At 41.3% G+C, this 27,109-nt stretch overlaps 1 protein-coding gene and 2 long non-coding RNA genes across 10 annotated transcripts; all 3 read right to left on the reverse strand.

Moving 5' to 3' along the window:
* Positions 1-2,137: 2,137 nt before the first annotated feature.
* Positions 2,138-9,913, reverse strand: LOC148395483 (uncharacterized). Of its 4 annotated transcripts, XR_015859635.1 has the most exons (6): positions 9,795-9,913; positions 9,473-9,576; positions 9,306-9,402; positions 8,893-9,210; positions 8,763-8,817; positions 2,138-2,746 (listed from the first exon to the last, which is right to left on the reverse strand). It is a non-coding gene; the product is annotated as an uncharacterized LOC148395483 (long non-coding RNA). The 4 variants fall into 4 exon arrangements; XR_015859633.1 differs by lacking the exon at positions 9,306-9,402; XR_015859634.1 differs by lacking the exons at positions 9,306-9,402; positions 9,473-9,576 and having other exon boundaries at positions 9,795-9,907.
* A 1,802-nt stretch (positions 9,914-11,715) lies between these two features.
* Positions 11,716-18,911, reverse strand: LOC148395484 (uncharacterized). Of its 5 annotated transcripts, XR_015859316.1 has the most exons (9): positions 18,806-18,911; positions 18,683-18,718; positions 18,445-18,615; positions 17,900-18,364; positions 17,632-17,742; positions 16,137-17,535; positions 14,759-16,071; positions 13,644-14,688; positions 11,716-13,391 (listed from the first exon to the last, which is right to left on the reverse strand). It is a non-coding gene; the product is annotated as an uncharacterized LOC148395484 (long non-coding RNA). The 5 variants fall into 5 exon arrangements; XR_015859318.1 differs by lacking the exon at positions 18,683-18,718 and having other exon boundaries at positions 18,445-18,489; positions 18,806-18,852; XR_015859317.1 differs by having other exon boundaries at positions 18,337-18,364; positions 18,683-18,851.
* Positions 18,912-20,937: 2,026 nt separating this feature from the next.
* ehd2b (EH-domain containing 2b) lies at positions 20,938-27,051 on the reverse strand. Its single transcript, XM_088380133.1, has 7 exons — positions 26,796-27,051; positions 25,601-25,832; positions 24,910-25,086; positions 23,459-23,556; positions 22,633-23,045; positions 22,379-22,543; positions 20,938-22,305 (listed from the first exon to the last, which is right to left on the reverse strand). Exons 2-7 carry the CDS (start codon positions 25,819-25,821, stop codon positions 21,745-21,747), a joined length of 1,635 nt encoding a protein of 544 aa, XP_088236259.1. The 5' UTR covers positions 25,822-25,832; positions 26,796-27,051; the 3' UTR covers positions 20,938-21,744.
* Between the last annotated feature and the right edge of the window lie 58 nt (positions 27,052-27,109).

Below are 27,109 nucleotides of genomic sequence, written 5' to 3' on the forward strand. Positions count from 1 at the left end.
ATGGCGCCACCCCGGGCCCCGCCCGCAAGTGGGCGGGGCTATGCAGCTGGCCCCGCCCCCATCGAAATGGCCCCGCCCCCTGCCCTACAAAAAGACGGTAGGGTAGGGTAGGGGCGAAGCCCCGCCCCCTGCCCTACAAAAAGACAGTAGGGTAGGGGCGAAGCCCCGCCCCCTGCCCTACAAAAAGACAGTAGGGTAGGGTAGGGGCGAAGCCCCGCCCCCTGCCCTACTGTCTTTATATACAGTATATATATATATATATATATATATATATATATATATATATATATAGTATATATACAGTATATATATATAGTGTATATATACAGTATATATATATATACTATATATATATACTGTATATATATATACAGTATATATACTGTATATATATATACTGTATATATATACAGTATATATATATACTGTATATATATACAGTATATATATATATATATATATATACAGTATATATATAGTATATATAGTATATATATATACAGTATATATATACTGTATATATACAGTATATATATATATATATATACTGTATATATACAGTATATATATATATATATATACTGTATATATATATACTGTATATATATACTGTATATATATACTGTATATATATATATACTGTATATATATATACTGTATATATATATACTGTATATATATACTGTATATATATATACAGTATATATATATATACATATATATACTGTATATATATATACTGTATATATATACAGTATATATATATACAGTATATATATATATACAGTATATATATACAGTATATATATACAGTATATATATATACAGTATATATATATATATATATACTGTATATATACAGTATATATATATATATATATACTGTATATATACAGTATATATATACTGTATATATATATACTATATATACTATATATATACTGTATATATATATATATATATATATATACTGTATATATATACAGTATATATATATACTGTATATATATACAGTATATATATATACAGTATATATACTGTATATATATATACAGTATATATATATAGTATATATATATATACTGTATATATACACTATATATATATACTGTATATATATATATATATATATATATATATATATATATATATATATATATATACTGTATATAAAGACAGTAGGGCAGGGGGCGGGGCTTCGCCCCTACCCTACCCTACTGTCTTTTTGTAGGGCAGGGGGCGGGGCTTCGCCCCTACCCTACTGTCTTTTTGTAGGGCAGGGGGCGGGGCTTCGCCCCTACCCTACCCTACCGTCTTTTTGTAGGGCAGGGGGCGGGGCCATTTCGATGGGGGCGGGGCCAGCTGCATAGCCCCGCCCACTTGCGGGCGGGGCCCGGGGTGGCGCCATTTCGATGGGGGCGGGGCCAGCTGCATCGCCCCGCCCACTTGCGGGCGGGGCCACACTGGGCGTTTATACATAAATAAATGCGTCGACATGCAACCTATATGCATGTATTCAGACGCTTACAAAAGTGGGCCGGAGAAAGTTCCCACCACTGGGATCGAACCAGGGCTGTACGGTGCATGAGGCCGTGTGACGAACCGGTCGGCCAGCGTGACCTGGCAGCTGGCGGCCGCCAGTTCTCTTTTGTACTTACCCAGCGCGCGCGGAGCGCAATACTGAACGTCTAAGAATGACTCGAAGTGAAAGCGGGGTCACTGCCGAGCTCGCCACGCTTGGCGAGTGGCTCCGTCGCTGCGCTCGAACACCTGAGATCCAGGGTTCGATTCCCCACCCCTGCTGCCTGCGCCGCTGCTCCCGGTGCCGCCTGCGCCCCCTGCTATCCACACCGCGCTGCGAAGCACACAATGCGCAGACTATGAAGGAGGTAACGCTTGTCAATACTCCCTCCGTGGAGCAAATATATAATCAATAACTTTTTCTACACTTTAGTAAGTTTTTTTAAACTTTTTGTAACTTAATATTCTAGGCTGTTCTAAAACACCATCTGGTATGCTTGATACACATTAGAGATGTAAAAAAAAAAAAAAACATTCCATCATTTACTTCATATGGTGTACCGGCACAAAGGTTTGCAGTGCTGAGGACATGAGGAGACCTAGAAAGAAGCATTGCTTGGTTTGGAAGTTTATTATGCAAATGAATTTGCTTTGTACATTTTAGAGACATGCACATCGACGAGATAGCGGCAGTACCTATGCGTTAGGTTGCTTTGGGCAAAACAAACCGCAAAAGACGGGTCACGTTGACCCAGCTGTCTAATTAGGGCGCCTATCATTTGTAATGTAGTTGTTTCAAGTTAAAAATTATTGCATACAGTTCAATGGAGCGTCAGACAGGTTGAGGCAAATATTGTGTATTAGGTTGCTTTGGGCAAAACAACAAAAGACGCGTCGCATTGACCCAGCACCAAACAGCTTGAGGCATACGCTGCCACCCGGTGGTAGCACTTGGAATTCATCTAGCCTGTCTGATATGGTCAATTTCATGAGGATGCTAGTATTAAGACGACCACTCTGGCCTTTACTTCACTCTGAACTGGGTGGTACCACCCAGTACATGTACCGAGGCTGGCCGTGTAGTTACGCAACTGTGCTTTGAATTGAAAGCTAAGGTCCTGGAAGTTACACGCTATGTTTATACATTCAATTGACTATAGCAGCAACCTGGACTGGACAGCAGCAGCCTTCTTTGTAGTCAGACAGCCAATGGGGACGCCAAGCCCTGCAGGAAAACATGCAAGAAGTTTCACATTCAAGAGATGCACCATCAATTGAGGCACATCCCGAATGATGACTGACACCAAAGTTGACTTTATTTACAAGACCACCAACAGGAAGCAAACACACCACTGTTGATTTTATTCACAAGTATGCCCACATGATGCATGACGATTCAAAAACCAAAAAATGGCTCTGACCACATTAAAACAGCTTTTACTCGTACAGAAAAATGTACCAACATTCTGCAAGATTCTGAGTTCGGTGGCCATTTTAAAGCAGGGTTGCCAAAGATGACTTACTGATCGCAGCAGAAACCGTTTGTACACTTGTCGTTTGCATCTATGGGTGTCTGGCTACTTGGCTTTTGTCAACAATTTAGAATGCATCCAGCTTTTTTTTGTGTAGTTAAAAAAAAAAAATAAAAAGCCTGACACTGCATATTTAACAAGTCAATTTTGTTTCAGCCTAACTTTACAATTGTCTTGTCATTGAGAATGTCTCAAATGATTCCAGTTTGTATGCACGATAGACTGCCAATGCCAATGTTTAAAATGGACCACTTGAATTCAGTTCACAGTTTAATTGCAGTTCAGTGGTACACACACACAATTACAGTACAAACAGTTCATTTCATGATTAAAAAAACAACAGTAAAACAACAATATTGCAAAATGACGCGGCGCAAAACAAAACATAAAAAAAAAAAGAAAAACAAACAATACAAAACAAACAATACAAAACAATACATACAATACAATACATACAACACGTACAATACAATACATACAATACAATACATACAAAAAAAAACAAACAAAAAAAATACATAGAAAAACAAAACAAAAAACAAAAAAACAAAAGAAAAAACAAACAATACAAACAATACATACAATACATACAAAACAAAAAACAAAACAAACAATACAATACATACAATACATACGATACATACGATACAATACATACGATACAATACAATACATACAAAACAAAAAAACAAAACCAAAACAACACATAAAAAAAAAAGAAAACCAAACAATACAGAACAAACAATACATACAATACATACAATACGTACAAAACAAAAAAGAAAAAACAAATGAAAAAAACAAAAAACACAAAACAATACATACAATACAATACATACAAAACAAAAAACAAAAAATACATACAATACAATACATACAATACAATACATACAAAACAAAAAACCAAAAACAAAAAATACATACAATACAATACATACAAAACAAAAAACCAAAAACAAAACAAACAATACAATACATACAATACATACAATACAATACAATCAATACAATACAATCAATACAATCAATACAATACATACAATACAAGACAAACAATACAATACATACAATACATACAAACAACACAATACAAATACAATACAAACAATACAATACATACAATACAATACAATACATACAATACATACAATACAATACAATACAATACAATACATACAATACAATACATACAATACAATACATACAATACAATACATACAATACAATACATACAATACATACAATACAATACAATACATACAATACAAACAAACAATACAAACAAACAATACATACAAACAATACATACAATACATACAAACAATACATACAAACAATACAATACAAACAATACAAACAATACAATACATACATACAATACAATACATACAATACATACAATACATACAATACAAAAAAACAAAACAAAAAAGAAAACAAAACAAAAAAAACAAAACAAAAAACAAAACAAAACAATACATACAATACAATACACACAATACATACAAAACAAAAAACAAAAAAAACAAAAACAAACAATACAATACAATACATACAATACATACAATACATACAATACATACAATACAAACAATACAATACATACAATACAATACAATACATACAATACAATACATACAATACATACAATACAATACATACAATACAATACATACAATACAATACATACAATACAATACATACAATACAATACAATACATACAATACATACAATACAAAAAAACAAAAAAAAGAAAACAAAACAAAAAAAACAAAACAAAAAACAAAACAATACATACAATACACACAATACAATACATACAGTACATACAAAACAAAAAACAAAACAAAAAAAAACAAAAAATAAAAAATAATACATACAATACAATGCATACAATACAATACATACAATACAATACATACAATACAATACACACAATACAATACATACAGTACATACAAAACAAAAAACAAAACAAAAAAAAACAAAAAATAAAAAATAATACATACAATACAATACATACAATACAATACATACAATACAATGCAATACAATACAATACGATACATACAATACAATACAATACATACAATACATACATACAATACATACAAAACAAAAAACAAAAAAGAAAACAAAACAAAAAACAACAAACCAAAAACAAAACAAAACAATACATACAATACAAAAAAATCCGACGTCCGGATAAGCGGTGGATGGCTGGGTGGCTGGCTGGATGGGTGGCTGGATCGATGGGTGGATGGATGGGTGGGTGGGTGAACAAAAAACAAAACACAAAAAACAAAACAAACAATACAATACATACAATACAAACAATACAAACAATACATACAAACAATACATACAATCAATACATACAATACAATACAAACAATACAATACAAACAATACAATACAAACAATACAATACAAATACAATACAATACAATACAATACAATACATACAATACAATACAATACATACATACAATACATACAATACAAAAAAACAAAAAACAAAACAAAAAAGAAAACAAAACAAAAAAAACAAAACAAAAAACAAAACAATACATACAATACAATACAATACACACAATACATACAATACATACAATACATACAAAACAAAACAAAACAATACATACAATACAATACACACAATACATACAATACATACAAAACAAAAAACAAAACAAAAAAAACAAAAAACAAAAAATACATACAATACAATAAAAACAATACATACAATACATACAATACATACAAAACAAAAAACAAAACAAAACAATACATACAAAACAATACACACAATACATACAAAACAAAAAACAAAACAAAAAAAACAAAAAAAACAAAAAATACATACATACATACATACATACAATACATACATACAATACATACAATACATACAATGCAAAAAAAACAATACATACAATACAATACAATACATACAATACATACAATACATACAATACAATACATACAATACATACAATACATACAATACATACAATACATTACATACAATACAATACATACAATACAATACATACAATACAATACATACAATACAATACATACAATACAATACATACAATACAATACATACAATACAATACATACAATACAATACATACAATACAATACATACAATACAATACATACAATACAATACATACATACAATACAATACATACATACAATACAATACATACATACATACAATACATACAATGCAAAAAAAACAAAACAAAAAAACCCAACAAAAAACAATACATACAATACAATACACACAATACAATACATACAATTCAAAAAAAACAATACATACAATACAATACATACAATACATACAATACAATACATACATACAATACAATACACACAATACAATACATACATACATACATACAATGCAAAAAAAACAAAAAAAAAAAAACAAAAAAACCCAACAAAAAACAATACATACAATACAATACAATACACACAATACAATACATACAATGCAAAAAAAACAATACATACAATACAATACATACAATACATACAATACATACAATACATACAATACAATACATACAATACATACAATACAATACATTACAATACAATACAATACAATACATACAATACAATACATACAATACAATACATACAATACAATACATACAATACATACAATACAATACATACAATACAATACATACAATACAATACATACAATACATACAATACAATACAATACAATACATACATACAATACATACATACATACAATACATACAATGCAAAAAAACAAAACAAAAAAACCCAAAAACAATACATACAATACAATACAATACACACAATACAATACATACAATGCAAAAAAAACAAAAAAAAAACAAAAAAAAAAACCCAACAAAAAACAATACATACAATACAATACACACAATACAATACATACAAAACAAAAAACAAAAAAAAAACAAAAAAACAATACATACAATACATACAATACAAAAAAAACAAAAAAAACAAAAGAAAATACATACAATACATACATTACAATACAATACATACAAAACAAAAAAACCAAAAACACAACCAAAAAAAACAACAAAAAAACAATACATACAATACAATACATATAATACAATACATAGAATACAGAATACATACAATACATACAATACAATACAAAAAAAAAAAAAAAAAAGAAAACAAAAACAAAACAATACATACAATACACACAATACAATACATACAGTACATACAAAACAAAAAACAAAACAAAAAACAAAAAAATAAAAATAAAATAAAATACAATACAATACATACAATACATACAATACAATACATGATACAATACGATACATACAATACATACAATACAATACATACAATACAATACATACAATACATACAAAACAAAAAACAAAACAAAACAAACAATACAAAACAATACATACATACAATACATACAATACAAAAAAAACAAAAAACAAAACAAAAACAAAACAAAAAAATACATACAATACAATACATACAATACAATACATACAAAAAAAACAAAAAACAAAAAAAAAACCCCAAAAAACAAACAAAAAACAATACATACAATACAATACATACAATACATACCATACATATAATACAATGCATACAATACATACAATACAATACATACAAAACAAAAAACAAAACAAGAAAAACAAAAAAAACAAAAAACAACAAAACAAACAATACATACAAATCTTGGGATTTCCTGGGTTGAGCTGGATGAAGTGGCTGGAGAGAGGAAAGTCTGGGAGTCCCTCCTAAAGCAGCTGCCGCCGCAATCCGACGTTCGGATAAGCGGTGGATGGCTGGGTGGCTGGATGGATGGGTGGCTGGGTGGATGGATGGGTGGGTGGATGGGTGGGTGGATGGGTTGGATGGATGGGTGGGTGGATGGATGGGTTGGATGGGCTGGATGGGTTGGATGGGTTGGATGGGCTGGATGGGTTGGATGGGCTGGATGGGTGGGTGGGTGGACGGGTGGGTGGACGGACGGATGGATGGATTGATTGACATAGAACACATACAATACCCTGCCATACGCTACCATACACACAATGCATACAATACAATACATACAATACAATACCATACAATATCATACCATACTATTTGCTCTGCATCTGGGAGTTACAATTATAGACATTGAGTAGAGTGGCAATGGCATGATATTTTTGCAACAATTACACATACCAACTCCAGTTTTATATTTAAAATATGTATACAATTATCAGTATATTGTAATGAGTTATAATAATTACAAAAGTATCCGAATTATAATAATTTAATTTTATCATCCATCAACTCACTCAAAAATGTCGGCATGAATCGAGCAGTCGACTAAACGGGAGAAAATCACGCTCGCAAATGTTTGTTGCATAACGGAAGGCGGGCGGGCGCCATCTTGGAATAGATTTGAACATGACGTAACAAATTTGTCACATTCATCAGTTTGCATAACACGGAAATAGCACACTATATGTAATGCAACATTGTTAATTTGACGAAACACAACGCCAAAGAGGTTTGAAATACTGTAGCGGCAAAACGACAGTCGCGGTGGCCGGGACGAGTGTGAAAAGATTTTCAAGATATTTGTTCGCATCAAACAAACAAGGCGTCCGTCGTGAGAAACGGCAATGAACGACAAACATTTGATAGCTTACCCGAGAAACCGCCACACGGTCGGTGGCGCCTGCATTTGATGACTCGCCTTGAATCCTGCAACAAACAAACAAGGCGTCCGTCGTGAGAAACGCCAATGAACGACAAACATTTCCTAGCATGTTAGCTTACCTGAGAAACCGCCCGCTGCGCGGGTGATTGCACCGGTATTTGACAACACCCGAAGACATGACGTCACATCCGTCAATTCAAATCTTCCTCGCCTGCTCGTCCAATGGTGCTTTGCACACTAGCGTACCACGTGACAGGCCACTTCACACGCGGGCGGTTGCACCTGTCGCTCACCTCAAGACTGAAAACTGCCTTCAAAAACCTAAGTGCCACTTTGCCCGCCTCCTACCTCTGCCCAAATTCAGTCTGACCAATCACAGCGCAACTGAAATTGGCTTGACCACGCCCACCTCTCCGACAGGCAAGACTGAAACCTGCCTTCAAAAAAAAAAAAAAAAAAAAGTCACAAACTTTATGCAGAAGTGAGTGAAAATCGACAAAGCACAGCTCGCGGGTAAGGTCGGGTCCCGAACCATGGTTCCATCGTGTTAGAGGCAATGACGTTTACCACTTGACCAAAGACTCGTGTCCATGACAGTGACAGAAGGGCAACCAACGCTCACCTCAACACTGAAAACCCAAATAGTGTTGGCTCGTGAGTGAACGATTCGTTCAAAGAGATTCTAAAGATTCAGTTCACCTAAAAGAACTGGAATGCACATCAGTACTTGGGGAGCTTCCGTAGTTGGTCTTTTAGCAGGCCCCGCCCACAAGTACCTCCACATTGGGTCACGTGACTAACAGCTATTTACATACAATAAAATAAAGTATGAAAACGTTATTAAAAAACACACACAAAATCATACATACACAAGACCAATGCCGCTGGAACGAGCTGGACTAAAGGAAGACATCCGTTTAAATTTGGTCAGTTTTAAGAAATAAGGAAATCATGAATATTAAAAGAGGATTTTTTTTTTAAACGACAAAGACGACAAACATTTGCGAGCATGCTCGCTTACCTGAGAAACCGTCCGCCGCCGCCGGCCCGCGCTCGGTGGCACCTGCATATGATAACTCCCCTTGAGCGAGCACACCTGTCTTCAATTGACCTAAAGCCCTGACGTCACATCCGTCGATTCAAATCTTCTTCTCCTGATCGTCCAACGGTGCTCGGCACACTGACGCCACCAGGTGGTCGCCTGTCATGGTGACTACTGTGGAAAGGCTTGCTTCGGACTATCCGTTGAAACTTTCAACACCGAACATGTTTGGATGGAGGATACCCTATCAATATGACCAAATCTCCTTTGGTTCCCGAGCAGGCTCTGGTCGAGTGGTTAATGCCATTGCCTTCAATCAAATGAAAATATTTGTATCGAGTATATTTGTATTGTATATTTGTAAACGTGCTTTTGTTGTGCAATTAACCCTTTATTTATTTAGTGTAGTGTACCTACACATATTGTCATATAAAATGTCTGATTTTTATGTTTTAATTGGCGAATATAAAAACAAGGAATAAGACGCCAGACACGTTTTAACATAAATGTTTATTAAAAATAATAATATCAAAAGCAAATTTCAAACCAGCAATCTAATGTGAAATTGCAGTAGATATATTGGATGACAATATTTAGGCGTATATAGGTATACACGTTATTTAAAAACGACTATAAGTGTTATACTACGACACAAGTGTTTACCAGCTCAGTGGCCTAAGAGGAGAGTGTCCGCCCTGAGACTGGGAGGTTGTGGGTTCAAACCCCTGCCGAGTCATACCAGTGACTATAACAATGGTACCCATTTCTTCCCTGCTTGGCACTCAGTGGAAGGGGTTGAAATGGGGCCCCCCCCTGCTGCTCACTTATACTCCGGTGCGACTTACAGTCCGAAAATTACGGTAAGTTCAAAAATATCAGAGGAAGTGATAAACAACTGAGGTGATTTGGTTGCATAAGCAAGCCTAACCCTAAGCACAGCAAAAGCGAGAGCAAGCCTAACACAAACCCTAAGCACAGCAAGAGCTCTGGTCGAGTGGTTAACGCCATTGCCTTCAATCAAATGAAAATATTTGTACCGAGAGTTCATCCTAAAATGAATTGTTCTTGCAAAAATTCTGCCGCCGTTGCAGTGCTCCCGTGGACTCATTGTCAAGTCAGTTGCTAAGAAACACCACACCGTTGCACAGAGACAATTCTTGAGTCATATCAAATCAATGATTTTCAAACGGGTCCAAACAAGTTTTTCCCTCATGGCTACAAAGATCTTTAGATCTTTTCGTTCACTCTCGTTCACTGAAAACATTCGTTCTTTTGAACCCATCGTTCACTCACGAGCCAACACTACACTGCAGTAGTGATACACACACACACAATGATACGACAAACACGATGACACGACTTTTCACGCACCTGCACTTAACGAGGGAATCTTGGGAAACATGTTGGAACGCGGCCCCGAGGACTAGAGCTTGACACCTGTGACCTTTGACCATGATATTTCCCTCATAAAGTGGCCTGTTATTAGGTACACTTGAAAAGGGCGGTGTACCTAATGGAGTGGCCGTGTGATTCCCTCGTTAAGTGCACCTGCAGGAAAACTTTTAGCTCCTGCGGAACGTGAAAGTGACCAAAAACTTTTCCCGCACCTGCAATATGGTAGTAAATGGCAATATTTTTTCATTTTTACATAGCTTGGAAATGTATTATGATGGAGGAGTTTACAGGTGCAGGCCGGAGGGGGCTCGGCCCAAAGGAAATTAACAGATGGAAATATTTAAAAACACTTGAGGTCACCATTAGATTCAGATTTATCATATATATACACACGTATATAAATTAAATTTCCTTGAAGGGGATTTACACTGTACATGAAAGTATTTGTAACACCATCATCAGTATCTATAAAAACCTTCAGAGGGGAAAGAAGACAATAGCAAAGTGAAGGGATGGACTGATTTTAGACATCACCATATTTCATATTTCCACAGACAGATATAATTTTGATGTAATTCAATTCAATAAACAAATCATAATGTTAATGTACATTCTTGAAGCATACATCAAGTTGTGCAGGACTTGTGCCATAATGTATACATGTCTGATCATTTCTTTTTTATGGAACAGTCGCCCACCACCCTGCCCAGCCCCCCCTTGCTGGCACTACAGTGCTAACAAAAGCTCCACAAGCCTTTTTTTAATTTTATTTATCTTTTAAACTCTCATACGTTTCACCCATTCAGTAACATTTTTTAAAACTATATATTGGAGGAAATTCGACCTTTTAATTACTATTTAAAAAAAGCTGCAAGTGCAGCATCGATAAGTTCGTGCTCGACTCTTATTGTACATAGACAACTAGGGGCGCAAACTTTGAAATAAAAACCCCCTTAATTTGATTTCCGATTGAGGTCTGCAGTGGAATTTGAAAAAGATACACAATGGTACAAGTCGTATGGCAAAATTGGACATTCAGCTCCACGTCAAAGTTCAGTTTGAAAAGTCCTTGAAAAGTGGTACCACCCAGTACATGTACCGAGGCTGGCCGTGTAGTTACGCAACTGCTTTGAATTGAAAGCTAAGGTCCTGGAAGTTACACGCTATGTTTATACATTAAATTGACTATAGCAGCAACCTGGACTGGACAGCAGCAGCCTTCTTTGTAGTCGGACAGCCAATGGGGACGCCAAGCCCTGCAACAAAACATGCAAGAAGTTTCACATTCAAGAGATGCACCATCGGTTGAGGCACATCGCGAACGATGACACCAAAGTTGACTTTATTGACAAGACCACCAACAGGAAGCAAACACACCACTGTTGATTTTATTCACGAGAATGCCCACATGATGCATGACGATTCAAAACAAACCAAAAAATGTCTCTGACCACATTAAAACAGCTTTTACTCGTACAGAAAAATGTACCAACATTCTGCAAGATTCTGAGTTCGGTGGCCATTTTAAAGCAGGGTTGCCAAAGATGACTTACTGATCGCAACAGAGACCGTTTGTACACTTGTCGTTTGCATCTATGGGTGTCTGGCTACTTGGCTTTTGTCAACAATTTAGAATGCATGCAGCTTTTCTTTGTGTAGTTAAAAAAATAAATAAAAAGCCTGACACTGCATATTTAACAAGTCAATTTTGTTTCAGCCTAACTTTACAATTGTCTTGTCATTGAGAATGTCTCAAATGATTCCAGTTTGTATGCGCGATAGACTGCCAATGCCAATGTTTAAAATGGACCACTTGAATTCAGTTCAGTTTAATTGCAGTTCAGTGGTACACACACACACAATTACAGTACAAACAGTTCATTTCATGATTAAAAAAACAACAGTAAAACAACAATATTGCAAAATGACGCGGCGCTGAGAGAGAAAGAAAGAGGCATCATGCAGATAGCCAGTGTGCACACCCAGTGAAAAAGTGGGAGGGATTTAGGAAAGAAAGGACAAAAGAAAAAAACAGTCATACTCTCCTTAAATGCTGGCTGGGCGTTTTGCCCTCGCCGCATCCGCACCCGTCCGTCTCGTGTCGGCCGCTCATCACGGGCGAATGTTGGCTCCCCCCCCGGCCGGTATTCGACGTTTGGACTCATCCTCCGCCTCGTGCCACTGCAAAAAGAAAAACGGCACTCTGTTGCACGCGGTTCACTTCTGTGGACGTACTCATTACCTGTCTATTAAAGCGTTTTCCTATTTTAAGCTCCTTTATTAATAGCGTATGTACACATGAATGTTTTTGTTTTCTTTTTATGTCTGTTCCTATATGAAGAATTCAATGCTTATAATTTCTTTGTTGTAAAGTGCTTTGAGCTGCATTTCATGTGTGAAAGGTGCTCTACAAATAAAGTTTTTTATTATTACCCTCTGGTCTCGCGGTCCTGTCCAGTCCCCCTCTGTGCAGGCACTCGTCCGATCCAGTGCCCCAGCAATCCTGAAAGGCAGACATATTGTGTTGGTTTTGGCAAGGGGAAAAATTCCACTAGCAGCCCCCCAACCTTGACTAAGGTAAGTTTGAATCAGGTAACTAGCGGCACGCACGGGCTGGCGCATGTCGGATTGGAGCGATCCGGGTTACCGGGTTTAACCCCTTACAAAAAGGGAGGGGGGGGGGGGGGAAGAGAGAGCGAGAGAGAGAGAGCGAGAGCGAGAGCGAGAGCGAGAGCGAGAGCGAGAGAGAGAGAGAGCGAGAGAGAGAGAGAGCGAGAGAGAGAGAGAGCGAGAGAGCGAGAGCGAGAGAGAGCGAGAGAGAGCGAGAGAGAGAGAGCGAGAGAGAGCGAGAGAGAACGAGAGAGAGAGAGAGAGGAGATGAGAAGAGGCTTTGGTGCGCACTTAAGCGCAACCGGCCAGTTCCCCCTGAGTAGAGCTGGCTTGGCCCCAAGAGGAAAAAAAGAGGAAAACGTGACGTCACGGAGAGCGTCACGGAGAAGCTCCTTGTCCTCGACACCGTCGACGACACTGGGACCCAGTCTGGCAGACATTATACCCTGGTATTCCACAAAGGGCAAGGTATAGCCACGTTCCATTCTGAGTGCACCAGGCCATGCAGGTACTGCCGGGCGCGTTGGAGAAAGAGAGCGAGAGAGAGAGAGCGAGAGAGCGAGAGCGAGCGAGAGCGAGCGAGAGCGAGCGAGAGAGAGAGAGAGGGGGGAAGGGAAGGGGGGAGGGAGGCAGGCAGGGGGTGTCTACTTTGCCGATTCGTATCTAGAGGGTCACAGCAACCCAAATGCCCGTGCGTGCTACTAGTTACCCTATTCAAACAGACAGGGGTAGGGAAAGCACAAAAGAAAAAACAAAGTCATACTCCCCTGAAACGCTGGCTGCATCTGCCCCCATCAGTCTCGTGTGGGCCGCTCGTCACAGGCCAAGGTCCGGGTCTGCTCCGGCCGGTGTTGGACTCTTCTTTCGCCTCGCACAAGTGCAAAAAGACAAACGGCACTCAGTTGCATGCGGTTCACTTCTGTCAACGTACTCATTACCTGCCCCCTCCCTGGTCTTGTGGGTGCAGCCCAGTCCCTCTCGGTGCAGGCTGGTGCTCGTCCCATCCGCCGCCCTGGCAACCCTGAACGGCAAAAATAAGGAAATCATATTAAAACTAACAAGTGTTGCATATTGGATTGCCATGTCACCACCACCTCTGGCCAGCCTTGGCCAGTCGTGCATCAGGCTCCTCTTCAACACTTGGCGACTGCTTTCCTTGGGTGATTCCTTCCTTTGTACCCCGCTCACCAATCGCGGGTCTGGTGGCCTCCATCCACCGGCTCTTCGTTTCATACATCGTCTCTTCCACCTTGCAAGACAAGCACAAAAGTCTCGCTGCGCTGTCGCTTGCGCTTGCCGTCGCTTGCGCAGTCGCTTGCGCTTGCCGTCGCTTGCGCAGTCGCTTGCGCAGTCGCTTGCGCTTGCCGTCGCTTGCGCAGTCGCTTGCGCCGTCGCTTGCGCTTGCCGTCGCTTGCGCTTGCCGTCGCTTGCGCTTGCCGTCGCTGCGCGGTCGCTTGCGCTTGCCGTCGCTGCGCGGTCGCTTGCGCTTGCAGTCGCTGCGCGGTCGCTTGCGCTTGCAGTCGCTGCGCGGTCGCTTGCGCTTGCAGTCGCTGCGCGGTCGCTTGCCGTCGCTGCGCGTTTGGCACTCAATGAGGGCTGCACAACATTTTGGAATACCAACAATATGGCAGTATTGGGCCAGACCACAGCATTGAGCAAAGTTGTGCAAAATTCTAGGATGGAGAGGAACTATTTGATCCCAATGACATCACTTAGACCAGTTAACTTTAACTTGCATCAATGACTTATCTTCTAAACTCATTACAAATAGTTAGGAGGCCAGAAAACATGTTTCATTTGCCACATGAATAGAAAAAAAATCTTTGTTTTCCTAAAGTGCATGTCAACGACCTACACCACCATATGACGGTTTTCCAATCCAGGTGCAGCCCTACACACACGTCACCATTGGTGTCCAAATGGTAGCCTCGGGCCAACTTGGTCAACACACCACACGAATGAACGCAACACTGCTTTGTAGCACAAAATATGAATGGCAACATTTTGTGATGGATTGAATGAATTTGTGTCAAAGAATTCTCAATTTGATTCAGTATGCAGCCCTCAAACAGACATTTGGACACCGCCGGTGTGAACTAAAAAGAAAAGAAAAAAATCCATTTCACATGCTGAAGCTGCGCAAGTCGACGCCTCCAGGGAAGCGGGTCTCCCTCAGAACTCTGCTACTTCAGAGCGATGCCACAGCGGTCCGTCCACCTCTGAGCAGATCGTGTCGCGTCCCGGTCGCCATCTGCACAAACGGAAACAAATGTTAGAAACTCAAAGAGCACCCCAAGTTGTAGGTCACTTGCTTACTTGATCACAGCCGTTAGGTACTCTTGGTGACGGTCACCGGGTCGAATCGGGCCATGCACCCCCCTTTTGCGTCCGGCCTGCAAAAGGTAGAACATGCAATGAGTTGGGCGCTGCTCACATCATTAAGTCTTCACCGTGGACCGGCTCGCCCCAACACCGCCCCCTACACCTAGAGAACAAAGGACGCACAGTGGTACGTTAGGCTTCGATCAAGCACGACAGTGCTAGGTTAGAAAAAGACACAATGTGACTGTCTCGCTCCAACACCTAGGGGAGAACAAAGAACACAAGTACCACAGTGGTAGGTTAGGGTTAGACGAAGTGCAACAGTGGTAGGTTAGAAAAAGAAAATGTCACAAGTCAAATTGCAAAATTGGACATTCGGGATCGGCTCGCTCCGACGCCACCCTACACCGAGGGGAAAGAACAAAGAACGCAGCAACTACGACAGTGGCAGGTTAGAAAAAGATACACAATGGTACAAGTCGTATGGCAAAATTGGACATTCAGCTCCACGTCAAAGTTCAGTTTTGTGTCCATCCACGGAACCACGTCCTACCCCAAGTGGGCCGTCAATGGCAACCAAGCACAAGACAACGCTGGATCCAGACCAGCCACAACCACAGCGCACCTCGAAAGCAAGACCAACCATCAGAGCCCTAAACACTGTCCACACCTGCAACCTTTCCGTCGTGCACCCATAACCAAAGGCAACCACACTGCCCCCTCCTGGGCACATGATCCGCACACGTCGACTTTTACAGCGCGATGCTTGATTCTTGACTTGATATGGCCATTGCTCCTTTGCATATGGCCATTGCTCCTTTGCTCCTTTGCATATGGCCATTGCTCCTTTGCATATGGCCATTGCTCCTTTGCTCCTTTGCATATGGCCATTGCTCCTTTGCATATGGCCATTGCTCCTTTGCATATGGCCATTGCTCCTTTGCATATGGCCATTGCTCCTTTGCTCCTTTGCATATGGCCATTGCTCCTTTGCTCCTTTGCATATGGCCATTGCTCCTTTGCTCCTTTGCATATGGCCATTGCTCCTTTGCTCCTTTGCATATGGCCATTGCTCCTTTGCATATGGCCATTGCTCCTTTGCTCCTTTGCATATGGGCATTGCTCCTTTGCTCCTTTGCATATGGGCATTGCTCCTTTGCTCCTTTGCATATGGCCATTGCTCCTTTGCATATGGCCATTGCTCCTTTGCTCCTTTGCATATGGCCATGGCTCCTTTGGATAGGCCATGGCTCCTTTGGATAGGCCATGGCTCCTTTGGATAGGCCATGGCTCCTTTGGATAGGCCATGGCTCCTTTGGACAGGCCATCGCTCCTTTGGATAGGCCATTGTGCCTTTTCATATGGAATTATCCCATTCGGCTCCTCTTGCAGCCTACAAAAACACAGCCATTAATTATGTGCTGGGAAGCTAAAACTCGACAACCATTGTGTGTTGGGAAGTTGAAACTTGACAAAAACAGGTTTTCACCTGATTTAGGACTACTCTTCCTCAGTGTCCTCAGCATCACTGAAATAGCTCCTCAAGAGCCTCCTGCTTGCTTTGTATAGAAGGATGCTGGCTGGGCAGTCATTTCTAGTGCTACAAAAGACAAAGAAGTTATTGCAACAAAAATATTATACATTTATGTATTTTAATTTTTTACATACTAAGTTGAGTTTTGCAGTTGAAAAAATATATAATCGTTATATTGTAGTAAATTATAATAATTATTCAGGATTATAATTCATCAACACACCTCACATTGGACAGATGGATGATCCAGGTTGGCGGCGTCCAAAATGGGAGAAAATAAGCCGCGCAAATGTTTGTTGCGCAACGGAACGAGAGCGGGTGGGCGGGCGGGCGGGTGCCATCTTTGAATGGATTTGCTCACATTTGGACATGACGTAACAAATTCGTTACATTTATCAGTTTGCATAACATGGAAATGGCACACGCATAATATAAAATAATAAAAACATTGTTTAGTTGACTAGAGTCAAACTAACATTTCCTATAGTCAGACAAACACGCGCTTCATCATTTACGAAACTTCTACAAACAAACGAATGAAAAAATGCTGGCCAGCATTAAAAAAAATAAAATAAATAAATAACGCTAAAGACATTTGAAATACCACCAAAACGCGCAACGACGCGACGCAAAGTCGATTGTGGCGTGCCGTGCCCAAACCTCAAGCACTCCCGAGACAGCCAAAATCCTGCAAGAAATAATAAATGGCATCGTAAGAAACTGCAAACATTTGCTCACGGGCTAAATTGCCTGCGGCCTACAATTTACCTCCAGGTGGACGTGACGTTGCCGAGTCACGAGAGTACGACAATCCTGCGACAAACAAAATAAAAAAGGCTTGTGAGAAAAGGCAACAAACCACACATTTTGGGGCCTATTTGAAAACTCTCCTTGCGGTCTCCAGTTAACTTCGACGCCTACAGTCGCCGTGTGAAAATCCTGCAACATACAAACATGGCGTCCGTCGTGAGAGACGGCAAGAAACGACAAACATTTGCTCCCTTACCTGAGAAAATGCCACGCGCTGCATTTGAGAACTCCCCTTGAGCGCGAAAATCGTGCAACAAACACGGCGTCCGTCGTGAAAAACGGCAGGAGACGACAAACATTTGCTAGCATGCTAGCTTACCTGAGAAACCGTCCGCCGCCACGCGCTCGGTGGCACCTGCATATGGTAACTCCCCTTGAGCACACCTGCCTTCGATTTACCTAAAGACCTGACGTCACGTCCGTCAATTCAAATCTTCTTCTCCTGATCGTCCAACGGCGCTCGGCACACTGACGCCACCAGGTGGTCGCCTGTCATGGTGACTACTGTGGAAAGGGTTGCTTTGGACTATTATTATTATTATTATTATTATTATTATTATTATTATTATTTTAATAGACCTTTATGTTATAACGTGTCTGGTGTTTTATTCGTTTTTATATTCGCCAATTAAAACATAAAAATCTGACATTTGGCCAACTGCTTTATCCCCCAAAATAACAAATGTCGGCATAACGTTTTTTTTCCAACCTTTTATTCAAACACAAACATTCGGTGTCATAACACCATCAACTACAAGCCAACAAATACAAAATTAAAATATCAATGTCGGCATAACATGTGTCGGGTGGCAATGGCATAGCAGCAATGCTGTCTGTCACTCACTCGTGAATCTACGCGAACGACCAATCAGCAGCGCCAGCGAGGGTTAGATAGAGGAGGGACTTTACGAATCAGTGACGTAATTTCCCGTCCTGGGGGGGGGGGGGGGGATTCGTTGAACGATTCGTTTGAACGAATCGTTTGAGTGAACCTGATTCTAAAGATTCGTTCACCTAAAAGAACTGGAATGCACATCACTACGTCCAACTGACTGATCCCTTGATGCACGGGAAGAAAGGTATTTCACCCATTGACTCGTTCGCGAACGGGAAAGTGGAGATTCGTGCCCTCTGGAAACTGGAAATGCAATTCACGGCTCGTTCGTGAACGGAAGTTATGTCATTTTCTTCTTCGTTTTGTTGTACGGCAAGGTGGCACCAGCTTCAATGCGCATTACTGACGCCTCCTGGTTAAAGTTATGAACTGAAAAAAAGAACGAATCACTTCAGGAAGTTATTCGTTCACGCTCGTTCACTGAAAAGATTCGTTCTTTTGAACGAATTGTTTACTCACGAGCCAACACTATTTTGTTGAGCTTGCACGATTTATTTTGGGGTGCGCAGGTTGTTGTGGTTCCCAGTTTTCGTGCACATCTGTTTTGGACCGCTTTTGGTGACTCAGCTGGGTGATTATGTAACAAGCTCCAACAGGAATTTTTTACAAACTGATAAGCAGAAACCCTTATTTAACCCTAATCCTAGTTTGAAACATTACCGCCATTTTAAAGCCATACATTGAAACCCTAACCCAAGTTTCAAACCTTAGTTTGAATACACTGTGAACCCTACTTTGAACCCGAGGTCAAAACCTTACATTGTTTTTAATAGAATAAAATCTAACTTTGAATCCCATACCGTACATAATCATGATAAGTCATCAGACCTACTGGAACTCGCAGGCCCAAAAGAGGGCCGGGAGGGAGGCATGTTGGTTTTTCTCTTAAAGGTACAGCGCGTCGACCCTGTGAAAGAAAACTTAACAGAGGCTAGGAAAAGAGATATTAATAACTCGTGGCTCGGCCCTCCGCATTCTTCACATATGAGTCAGCTAAAGACCCAGCGAGTCACCAAGTCGGGAGGATGGCTTCTGTTTCTCATTTGCCTCCCTTTTCCACAGAGGAGTGGAATTATCTGTCCTCCTCGGGAAAAGATGGAAAACTTTATGCACGCACACACGCAGCTCCCAAGGCGTAGTGTACACAAATAGTGATGTGGATAGACTCCACTTTGTGCGGCTGATGTTGTGATTTGTGGGGGTTGGAATAAAGGCGCTATGCACACTTGGCCTGATCGGCACCACTGAGTCACGGAGTGTTTATCAGGACGGCCTGCTAGAGAACATGATACTCAATGTCCATTCCAAAGGCAGATTCTTCCCATATTAGCCCACGTAAAGATGGTTCCTGTGTAGTTTGTATGACGTGTTAATCCAGGTATGCATTTTGATATCAAACACTCTTCAATTGTAATTTACGGTCATTTGGCTGAATTAACAAGCAGACTTGAGCAGTGGAAATATAACCAAAAGGGCGTGTTCAAAACAAAATGGCCGACATCCTGTAGAACAAAACACCACTTGTAAGAGGAAAGTACAGATTAGCTAAAACGAGATACATTCAAGTAACTTTATTGCTGTATAGCCAGCCAGGCGGTGGTGCTGTGCACAGTAGTAGTAGTAAATTCTCGGTCTTTGTGGACGCTTTTATCACAATCGTGTGAAGACAAGCAGCAAATGAGATACAGCCACACAACAAAACACATGAAAATAAAACAATGTAGCAAAATATATGCTAATAGAAGCCTCAAAATACACATCAGGTGAGCTAAGGAAGCAGCGTGCACGGCAAATGGCTATATTACATTACGCTTTGGAGTTAAGATAAATAAGATAGATTGTATATAGTTCACGATTCGGAAACTTTTTTTTTTAGCCAAAGTTCTTTGAAAAAACAAACAAAAACTATCCAATGTGTTGCCAGTATCGCGACGTAACTCACCGCATCCTTATAAGATATTTGTGTTTTGGAAAATAGAATCATCTTTTGAATTGAAATAAAGAGTTTTGATGTCAAACGCTTTTAGCCTTGGCAATGCGGTTAGCCACCAGGTGTGGCACTTACGTGTCTGTGAAATGAACCTTTCTTCTGATTCTTGGGCAAAGGTGCTTGTGTCTGACTAGCTAACATCCATTAGCCCGCCCATGTTCATGCAAGTTCATTTGACATCGATCTATTCATTCCCCAAGAATTGGCTCGCAAGTAGTAATCGGCATCGAGGAAGTATTACGAAGAAACTTGTCTGAACTTTCCCCGTCCCCCACAAATCTTGTCTAGCTGTCATCCATTGTCTATTTGTTGATAAGTTCATCCATCCAATACACCCAACCAATCCATGCATCCATCCATGCATGCATCCCGTTCAGGCATCAGAGCCTTTCTGCCTGCGCTTGGAAGGCGGCACCAGACGGTTGGGCAACTCCGGCGGGAGACCGTGACCCTCCAGCTTGACTTCGATCAGGTGGCTGGCCAGGGCAAACTCCTCTTCGTCCAGCATGCCGTCCCGGTCCACGTCGGACAGCTTCCAGATGCGGCCCAGCACGGAGTTGGGTAGGCGGGAGCTGACCATCCAGTTCTTAGCCTTAGTGCCGCTCAGCTTGCCCTCATTGGGCGCCAGGTTGTAGAAGATCTCGTCGTATTTGGGCTTGTCCTTGGTCACCACCCACCTGTCGGGCTCATCCTCGCAGCCCTCGCCCGGCTCCTCGTCCTCGTCACCGTAGGGATCGCCCTCGCCGAAGGGTCCGGCTCGGGTGCCCAGGAAGGCACCTCCCTGCACGCCGGGCTGCTCGCCGGCCTCCAGCTCCTCCTGGCGCAGAAGCGGCATCAGCTTGGCGATGTCCACCGACAGCAGCTCGTCCAAGGCCGCCATCAGGTTGGGCTTCAGGGTTTTAAACTTGGTGAAGTCGTGGACCATCAGTTGCTCCTGACAACCATAATGAAAAAAAGATCATTTTCATATCCATCCATCCGTCCGTCCATCCGTCCATCCATCCCACCTGCATCTTGGCACAGTCGGGGAAGTCTCCGGCGGAGATGTTGTGCTGCAGTTGTATCTTGGAGAAGATGACGGGCAGCTGGTAGATGAGGTTCTTCTTCTTGTTGTCCTTCCTGAACACTGACGGCATCTCCTGCTTCAAGTAGCTGATGATGTGAGCGTGCACCTGAACATGAAACACGCAGTTATTTTCTCGCCGTCCGTCACGTGTTTTTAACTAAATCAGGCGAGTTCCCGTGAATTCCATAGACTCACCCGGACCAGGCGTGCCCTCTTCACCAGGTCGTTGAGCTTGCGTAGAGCGGCATTGCGAGGAAGGTTCTGGATGTCTGCGAACAGATCCTCCTCCTCCAACTCAAACAGCTTGCGGTTATCCGACACCATGAGCGGCTCGGACCAGAAGGATCCGATGTAGACCCTCAGAACCTCAGGGGTGCCGAACACCTTGCCTAGGGACCACATGAGGGCGCCGTAGACTCTCATGAGCTGCTGGGTGCCCACCATGTCGGCCTTGTTGAGGACCACCCGCAGCTTATCCTCGTTGCCCTTGAGCGCGCCGATGGCCTCCGAGAACTCGTCCGAGATCTCCAGCTTGTGGGCGTCAAAAAGCAGGATGATGAGGTCCACGCGCTCGGCGAACCAGCGCAGCACGGCGGGGAAGTCGTAGCCTATGGGCAAGGACAGACGGGTTCACCAATATATATAAAACACAATATAGGTCATGTAATTTGATATGTACTACTACATTGCAGCCCAAAAGAAAATATAATGATTTATGCTTGACTTTAGTTTACTTGACAAAGAGTCAAATTCATGTAATGCTCTTAATGAAAACCATTTTTGGTTATGCCACCAGATGGAACATTTGACTCACGCATACTGCCACTCACTATGTGGAAACATGATGTCATATTTGGACCAAAGGCGCGTGTGCCAATGTGTGGAGGGAGGAATGATGTGCACGTGCGAATTTTTGCAATGGTTTCTCAACAGCTCAACGTGTTACTTTTTGCACTCGTTTCTTAACACATTTTTGCTCATTATTAAAGACGCACCCATCCTTGAATTCCACATTTCTCACCTCGGCTCACTCTCTGTTTGGCTCCTGAGAGGATTCCGGGCGTGTCGATGATGCTGATGCTCTCCAGCACCTGGTTAGACATCTGGGCGCATTGGAACCTGCAACACAACAGAAATGCACATCAGGTTGAAGAAAAAAAAAAAAAAAAGGAGGTGGGGAGGGCAGTGATTATACCACGTATCGATATTGAAATGATATCAGGCTGATTTCAAGGTATCGAATGTTTGTGGAGATTGCCTATATCAGACACCGATACTTAAGTCAAAAGTTGTGAGTTAGCCAGTTAGCTAGATTTTTGCAAGTTGCAATGTGGCCCGACCCCGCCTGAGCTCAACCCACGACGGACGGGCTGAGACTGGAATGGAAAACGCCTGCTCCATTGTGTCAGGGAGCGCTCATGGCTTCCCACTTCCTGAATGGAAAAAAGCCATCGCCGCTGCCAGAATCAAACAATAAGGCTCGCTAATAATGTCGCGCCTCTGGAACAACAACAACGACACTTCCCGTGGCCCGCCAACTTAACGAGCGCCCCGTTTCCCGACCCTCGCCCGGATGGGAAGACAAACAAAGAACAACATTGGTGCGGGAGTTTTGGGATTTCTTCGATGCATAACTCGCAGATGGTATTTGTGCTTGTTAAGAATGTAAAAAAAAAAAGAAAAATGTCTTGGCTTGCGCGTGACTCAAGTGTGTTATTGTTTTTACATCAACATTAATAGTCATTCACTTCCTGCTTTTTTACACTTAGTTGAAAATGGGGAAACCGCTGAGTTGTGCGAAACATCAAAGAGGTGATAGTGTGTGATTGTTTCGGCTTGGCAATATTTATATTATTAATTGGCTTCATGTCAAAATCAAGCGAAGAAAAAAATCGCCCACGTCCTTGAATGAATTCAATGAAAGCGTTTATGATAGTGACCCTTTGAGATTAACGAGCGCGCCGCTTTCCAATCAAAGACAGGATGTCAAAGACAAACACGAAAGTGGGAGTCCCGGGATTTCTTTGCCCGTCTTCCTGTGACGCCATCGAGTGAAAAGAAAAAACAACGAGGATTTCTGCTTCGGGTTCTCGGAGACTCACAAATCTGTCACCGGGCTCGTTTGTCCTGACCTCACCGCCCTCCTCCCTTCTGACCTTATCGGCCTCTCATCTTCGGCCTTCGTTTGCATGTGACTCGAGAAGTGCATTGCCTCCACTCCAGAAAAAAAAAATGTTGTTCACTGCTTGAGCGTTTGACACCCGGACGTACGTATGAGGTCATGGTGAAAAGGTTTATACAAATAAACTTTGCCTTGCCGCCAACCATTATACTTCCCCTCCATGCTTTCATCACACTCCCTCTTGACAATGTTCCCTTTCTCCTCTTTTCCGCAAATAAGGCAAGGAGGCGGAGCCAAGATTCCAAAGCCCTTACAACATACACACTCGCTGCCGTCCACGTGAGGCTCACCTGTTGAGGAAGGTGTTGCCGAAAGGGTTGAGCTTGCGGAAGGGCTTGTTGGGGTCCACGATGAGGGCGTTGCCCGGAATGACGCTCTCCACGTCGCCGTGCATGATGGCGGTGAAGCAGTCGGTGGTGGGTTCAGGCCCTACGCGGCTGCCGGGAATCTCCTGCTCCAGCAGGTACCTGTCAATCACATCTGGGTTATGTAAATAAATGTGGTAATATAATTAAAAACGATTAATCGGCCAGCTGATTTAATCGGCAGAAATGAGCTCTTTTGAGCAAAAATGAGCAATTTTTCTTTTTTAAAATGAGCAAAAATTTGCAAAAAATGCTGTTTTTTGCAGATATTTTTCAACACACAAAAAAATCGAACTACTGCAAAACTATAAGATATTCTACCTATAATTCATATCGTTATTTTTTTAAAAAAAAGCAAAAATCACAGCTAAAAAGAACTGTGGGTAAAAATCATGGGTTGGCTTCTGATAAAAAAATACGCAAAATTAAATAAATATTGAAAAAGTTTACGAATAGGTGAGTCTGCGGGTGCAGAACTAATTTAATTGGCATATCATGAAAAATGATTTAATTGTCACTGTGTATCATTGGAATCGATGATTAATGAAGAGACAAAGGAACCTAATTTGTAGTCCAGTAAACACATTTTTGGCCCAGTGAAGTGAAAGTGGCTTACTTGATGAAGGTGGTCTTGCCAGTGGAGTACTGACCCACCACCAGCACCATGGGCTTGTTGTCAAAATCGGCATCCTCCAGGCTGAGTGAGTGGAAGTCGTGGAAGCCGTAGTACTGCTCCAGCGGCAGCAGCTTCTTCCGGTACAGCGACTTGAGACCCTCGGTCACCGTGCGGATCACCTCCGGTGCCTTCTTCACATTCTTACGCCCCCAGCGCGACATCTCGACGGGATCTAGAGCAGGAAAAAGGACACTTTGGAATAATCACTTTTTAGCTTCGATCATTTTCAAAAGAAGAATAAATGAAAACGAGTAAAAGGAAAAAAACATATCTACTTGAAGATAACATTTGAAGACTGACGCGCCTGAGACAGGCAGCTGCTTATTAAGGAGTGCTGCACCTCGAGTGCAGATGTGGAATTTTTTTTTGAGCCCTCCAGGAGGTTGCCTAACATTGTCAGTGCATGCCTGGAAAAAGCTGGTGCTCCAAGCTGGAATCCTTTCAAACCCAGCCCATGACTCCCGTGCAAAAGTGAGTAAGACATTCCTTTTCGGCCCCTTCTGCTTTTTTTTTGCCTCACAGCGTCCACTCTGTTCATGTAAGGGAGGGAGGGGGGGGTGCAAGTTCCATTTGGGAATCCTCATTTTGACTGAAAAGGCGCTAAGCAGAGTGGCGGTGGTTGATTTTTCCATTTTTGGAGTCATTGGTCGGGTAGAGGGGGAGGAAAAAAAATGCAATCCAAACATGTCACAAGGTCCGTGCAAGAAAATAAAGTTGGTGTTGAAATGGCTAAAGCAATAACAGGAGACTTGTGGGAACGTTTTAAGGCTGGGCAATTCACTCGTGGCATTTCAAAGAAGCTTAATTCTGTAATACTTTTACATACCACTAGGGGGGGCACACCCTATTAATATCAAACATTTATAAGTGCAAAGTAACATTTTTTTTTTTTTTTAATGACAGTGAAGCAAGACTTCCAATTTACCCGAAACGTTTACACGGCAGGTAATCTTTTCGTCACTGTCGTATATGAAACACAACTAGTATGACATTTTTCGAAAAAAAACACCAACATTTGTAAAACTGACTTTTAAGCCCAATTGTGCGTTTCGTCATACTTTTAAAGCTTCATGCATTCATTTATATTAAAAAAAGAAAAGGGGGTAAGGATTTCAAAGTATGTGAAAGCACTTACATGTATGGGTGTACCCCTGGTAGAAGAAAACAGGCCGTAGGTGGAGGTAAAAGGTTGCTTGCTTCTCCTGCAAGGTTTGATGTCGTTCTCAGCTTTTCTTTTTTCTCTCTCTTCCTCGCTCCTACTTGGATGCTCCTCCTCCTCCTCCTCCTCCTCCCATTTTCTGCATGTAAGCGGGGATGCCTGGCAACGCTGTGGGCAGCACAAAACACTCTGACAGAGGGCGGAGAGTATGATTAAAGTATTTGGGCGGAGCGGAACATCCTTTTTATCTTTTGATGAACTGACACGAGGACTTCACATGACATCTTGCT

Source organism: Syngnathus floridae, chromosome 7 (assembly GCF_059516105.1).
Source record: "Syngnathus floridae isolate MCC-2025c chromosome 7, RoL_Sflo_1.0, whole genome shotgun sequence".
Taxonomy (NCBI): Eukaryota; Metazoa; Chordata; class Actinopteri; order Syngnathiformes; family Syngnathidae; genus Syngnathus; species Syngnathus floridae.